Here is a 5699-nt window from a genome sequence, read left to right as displayed (position 1 = left end):
CAAAAAAATAATTATGTGACATTGATATTCCTCTCTGACATGCATCACTTTCACAATTGAATTCAATGACAGGCAGGGTTTAATAATAATAATAATAGCCTAGCCTAATATTATTAAATAAATAAATAGGCTACTAAACAAAAGGAACTGCAAAATTAAACACACACAGATTGGCTATTACCATACAATTTAGGCTTCTGTTTGTACACATAGTCACATACAGAAATTATTAAATTATTACACACCTGTGACATAACAACTACAGCCCATAAAAGCACAATGGCTTATTTCAAATGAGATCCCAAAAGGACCACTGCAGTGAAAGTTTTAGGTTATTAGGCAACAAAGTCAGAGATCATCTGACTGTCATCCTTGTCCATGTTCTTCTAAGAATATTGAGCAGGCAGGGTATTGAAATACTTTCCAGCTTTTATAGTATTACAAGAACATCCGCTAAGACACAGCTTACACTTCAAAAACTCAGGTTAATATATAATTGAAAGTGTAAAGTAGCAGTTGCCTTTAGATAACTGATTACATGTATAGATACAGACACACATCCAAGCACCTTGCTCAGTTGTTTCTTCTCCTTGCTTTTTGCTTGCAGGTTTCATCTTTGTTGTAGACAGCGGTGACAATTGTATTTTTATTGGTGGTTTTGGTGGCCCTCTGGTGGACAATGGAGTCATTGCCCCCGTTGAATTAGTTTATATTTCTTGTTTGCTTTCTTGTCAACAAAAATATAGGCTACTATTATAGTCTATTACAAGACAACAGGACATACGAAAGTTAGGAGGGAACAATGCATGGGCGAACGACCCAAGGGCGCCTTTCTGTAGTATATATAAAAATGTAAAAAAAATCTATGTAAGTTAGAGAGTAGTCTGCTGACAATTCTTGAGTTTTCTGTATTAGCCTATGTTATACTGCCCCTGTGTGGCTGTTAGTGATGGCTGCATGCCCCGCCAATAAAACAGGTTAAAAACATGACCTGAGACCTGACGTGACGTCTTGACTTTTTAAATACCTTCCCCATAATTCAAAGCATATAAATGTCAACATTAGCCACATTGTGCATTTTTGGGTGGACAGAGAAAGTTGCCCGTTGTTGAAGCAGATGAACTTTGCATGACTGATTGATTGATTGATTGATTGATTGATTGATTGATTGATTGATTGACGTACTTTATTTAGTAAGACATGAGAACAACAGTACGTTGAAGTACAAATTCACAATACACGGTCTACTAAACTGGAAGACTGGTTTAAGATGAGATCCCCATGCACACAAATCATGATGAAAAGCATAGCCTATCACTATGTATCCTATTCAAGAACCTAATTAAGTCAGAAACCAAAAATCTAGCAGCTGTAAATACAGTAAGTTCACTCTGCAATACCTTTATATTTTTGGGGAATATTTTAAAACCGTAAACGATGGAAAACTGAAAAACAGAAACATACAAACATATTTAATATATGAATGAACACTAGAGGACAGCATTTGCTAAGAGTTGTTTTGATTGTTTTATTTCACATTTGCTTTGGCAACCCATGACAATAAAGCCCCTTTGAATTGAATTGAAACAGGTGTATAGCTACGTCAGGTTGTCACATTGCTATAGTATACACATTGGCCTATGCGTTAATATTTAATTTGATCCAGGAGTTGCCAGTCCTGCAGTATGTCATCCATATCGTTTTCACTTTGGTGGTTTTCTTGTAAATTGTTTGTCCTGTGTTTCATGTTCTAGCACCTTGACCAAAATTAATTCCTCTGACAAATTATAGTTTGTGTTCTGAAGTTTGAATGGTTAAGACGCCAGTCTAGTTTATATTTATAACAAAGCACCTGAACTTAAATAGCATTTTTTCCCCTCTTTTATTTATTTTTATTTTATTTTACAAAATGTAAGACAGGAGATGTGAGAAATAAATGTAAGAAGTAGAACTGCACTGCATGCATTATTTGAATGAAATGGAATCAGCAACAGTAGCACAGTATGAAAACTAACAAATATGAAGACATTGGACCATGGCAAGTGTGAAACTATATTGTCCAAGGCTTTGGTGTTTATTAAATGTACAGGGAAAAATCAATGTTTAAATGACAGTGAATCCCCAAATAAAGACACATCTTTAGATCTTGTCGAATTGCAATTCTTCATTGTCAAATTGCAATTCTTCAAGCACATCATTTCAATCAGATCCTCATTGGGCCTCACTAATGCTCATACAAGATGGCATCATAATACAAAAATTCACAGTGCCATCGACTCACACTGCAGCCGAGGTGGGCTGTGGACAGTTGGGGATTCCAAGCTAATAGAAACTACAGTCTCTCTTTCAATAAAGTTAGTATGCTACAGTGTTAATTTCGTTGACTTAGAGGACTAAGATTTTGATATTTGGTCGACGAAGCCTAGACTAAACCATTTCAGATGACTAAAATAGGACTAAAACTAAAAGATGTGTTATTCAAAAGACTAAGACTAAATCAGAATGTGCTGTCAAAATTAACACTAGTTGAAATAGATAAGTCTGTCTACCAACAATGCCTCTGAACATGAACATACAAGACAAACTGTTATGTTTTCCCAGTAATTTTATTTTCAAAGAATATTTTGAGCCCTTTAGCACTTCATATGGTACAATTATACCAAACACTTGCATCACTGAAAAGCAACAAGAAAGAATTTGCACTACAGCATGGTGCATCTGTATATCGTGTTTCAAGTAAGGCACCCATCATTTAACCATGGCTACAGGGTTGAGGCCAGTCCAACCAACTGCATGATTGTCAAACATATTCAGATACTGAACAATTTTCCAACAAAAAAAAAAGTATGCTTGCAATCTACTGTAATGTAATGTACATGCTGAATTGATCATAATGGTAAATTAGATTCACTCCGTGGCAAGGTTGAACTGCGTAGACAATTACATTACACACCTGAATGTTAAGGCAGTATTTTAGTACCTGATCACAACATTAAGTACATTTAAGGCAAATCTCAATTCTTGTTTAAGGAAAATCTTCAGCCTCTGTTACATTGTTTTTTTCCAAAACTATGCTTTAACAGATGTCTTTTAACATAATGTGCAATCTGTGCACTGTAACAAGCAATGCTGGTGACAATTGACAAAATGTCATTACAAACTCTGACCTGATATGAGGAGTATCAAAAGTTATATGAAAAGATGTAAACACAAATGATTGATTTACAAATGTACACACATACTGGGTCCTGCCCACAGTTAGTGTTCTTTTTCAGAAGGCAATCCTATGAAGGCACTCACCGGCATCAATAACTTATACAGAGGACAGAGCAAGAAAACTTAAATACTGAACCACTATAACTTAGTCAAAAAAATCAATTTGTACAAATATTTACAAAAATACAAAAATAACCCAAACTTTGAACAGTCCCAAATAGTGGGACTGCATGCAACGTCAGATCAAGAGGAGTAACCAGTGTCCATTAGTTTAATTTACATGTGTCTCTTCATGTGGAGAGCGAGGTGGTCGGAGCGGGAGAAGGCACGCTCACACAGGTGACACTGGAAGGGTCTGTGTCCTGTGTGCTTCCTGAAGTGACGTGTCAGCTCGTCAGACCTGGCAAACTTCCAGCCACAGCCTTCCCAGTTGCAGTGGTAGGGCTTCTCGCCTGGGGGGGGGGAGACAAGGAAAATGTCATTAGTCAAATTGTCATCCACCAAATTAAACCCAATTATGCAGACTCAATGCAAACATTAAAGACCTTGCAGCTATTCCCCCCCAAATCTCAAACTGGTTAGACCACTAGGTCTACTATTTATTTAACTCTGAGGGTGTATATATGGACACTTAAGGTGATCCCTGATACAAAATGGATAGGATCAATTTGATTACATTTCTACACTGCGTTACAAAACGGATAGGATCTATTTGATTACATTTCTCCACCGTTACAAAATGGATACATTAACACTGAGGATTTCATATAGTAAAGAAAACACTGTTGCATGTGCCTACCTGTGTGTGTTCTCATGTGGGCCTTGAGGTGAGAGCTCTTGGTGTAGGTCTTTCCACAGCCAGGGAATTCACAGCTGTGCGTTGCAGTGCGCTTTCTGGCCCAGGACCTGCGCCCTCGCTTCGGCTTGATGCCTCCGTCTTCCTGTGCGTAAAACTCCAGCAGAGGAGACGATGGAGGCGTCAGCATCAGTCCCTGCATGGAGGACGGCTGCTGCTGCTGGTGGACACGCATGGGCTCCCTGTATACATTATACTGTCCGTGGTACTGGTGCGCGCCCTGGTGGATATACTGTGGCGGGCACGGCGCGTTCATGTAATGCGACTGACTTTGAAGGTGATTGTGGGAGTTTAACTCAGCCATCTGACAGTCTTTGCGTCCCATCGGCAAGGAGTGCGCCCCCCCGAACCCCTGGACGGGCGTCTGGTGCTGGTGCTGGTGATGCGTAAAAGCCCCAGCAGGGTGCATGGCGGGGCGCATGTGATCGTACATCTGTCCCACCATGAATTCCCCGCCGGCTGCCATCATGCAGGACTGCTCCGTCGCCTCCGTTTTGATTTTGTATCCGAGGTGAGCGGGCACCGCGGGGGCGCGCAGCTCGGTGTACTCCAGCCCGACTCCGGTGGCTTTGGGCACGTATTCCTCTCCCGGGTAGTTAAGCTCCGGGGTGAGCAGCTCTGCCACCAGGCTGCGGACGGGGCTGGCGCCGGGGAAGCCGTGCTGATGGTAGCCTGAGGGGCTGAGCTGGGCCGGCGCGTCGCAGCCGTCATGCACCGAGCTGCCGCTGCAGCTCTCCGGAGACTCCGGGAGAGAGTAGGAGCAGGACTGCAGCGGCGACGCGGAGCTGTTGCTGCGCTCGTCGTGGTGGACATGTTGTTGAGAGCCCAGAGTGTTCGAAAGGATGAACTCGAGGTCCACGAAGTTCCCCAGCTCGTCGTCGTCCCTGCTGCTGCTGCTGGGAGGGGGTCCGGAGGAAGGGGTCCGCACGATGCTGAACTCCACCTGGATGTGACGGTTGCCGTCCTCGACACCTGTTGTTGATGAGCCCCTCGGACTGCACTCCTCCACCTTCCACATCTACAAACACAACACAAACGAACCGATTAAAGCAGGCGGCTAAAATAAATGAAATACTCTTACAACTTACATATGGTAGCTGTTAAAATGCAGCTCAGTCAAATTAACTTGGCTTTTAAACGATTCACCCATTTAAACAAAATTGAACCAATTAATATCACTACTTACATCGACTATTTCTTCTTGTTTATCCTGCATGGTCTGCATGTTGAACGAGCTTATGGGCGGCAGCAGTGCGTCAGCCACGGCCATGTTGACAATTAAACCCGTTCTTTCTCACTTCGACTCTTAATTTAAATGTGTAAACACGAGCAGAACGTTCATTCCCTGTCCTTAGAAAGACAGACTGATAGACGTGCTAGACACAGGTGTAGTGATCACCAGGATTCAGGATCTCTCAATGCTGATGACGGAGCGTTTTATAAGCCTATGTCCTGGCAGGGGGCGGGGCCTCTGCAGCGTTTACTGCCATGTTCTACCAATAGGGGAAAAGCATTAAGAGGCAATCTTGCGTGACAGGTAGGCCTTCTATACAGAGACAAAAACATCAAACGTGTTGTTAATTTTGTTATCTAAAAGTATACTTTGGGAGACTTATGCTCACACACA

The 5699-nt window shown here is 41.8% G+C and overlaps 1 protein-coding gene across 1 annotated transcript; it reads right to left on the bottom strand.

Moving 5' to 3' along the window:
* Nucleotides 1-2370: 2370 nt before the first annotated feature.
* On the bottom strand, nt 2371-5473 carry klf17 (Kruppel like factor 17). Its single transcript, XM_080440292.1, has 3 exons — nt 5259-5473; nt 4016-5090; nt 2371-3668 (listed from the first exon to the last, which is right to left on the bottom strand). The coding sequence occupies exons 1-3, from the start codon at nt 5340-5342 to the stop codon at nt 3493-3495; spliced, it is 1335 nt and encodes a 444-aa protein (XP_080296418.1). The 5' UTR covers nt 5343-5473; the 3' UTR covers nt 2371-3492.
* Between the last annotated feature and the right edge of the window lie 226 nt (nt 5474-5699).

This window comes from Gymnoscopelus braueri, assembly GCF_963280865.1.
Source record: "Gymnoscopelus braueri genome assembly, chromosome: 10".
Taxonomy (NCBI): Eukaryota; Metazoa; Chordata; class Actinopteri; order Myctophiformes; family Myctophidae; genus Gymnoscopelus; species Gymnoscopelus braueri.
The sequence above is the reverse complement of the archived record's forward strand: the minus strand, read 5'-3'. Positions and strand labels throughout refer to the sequence as shown.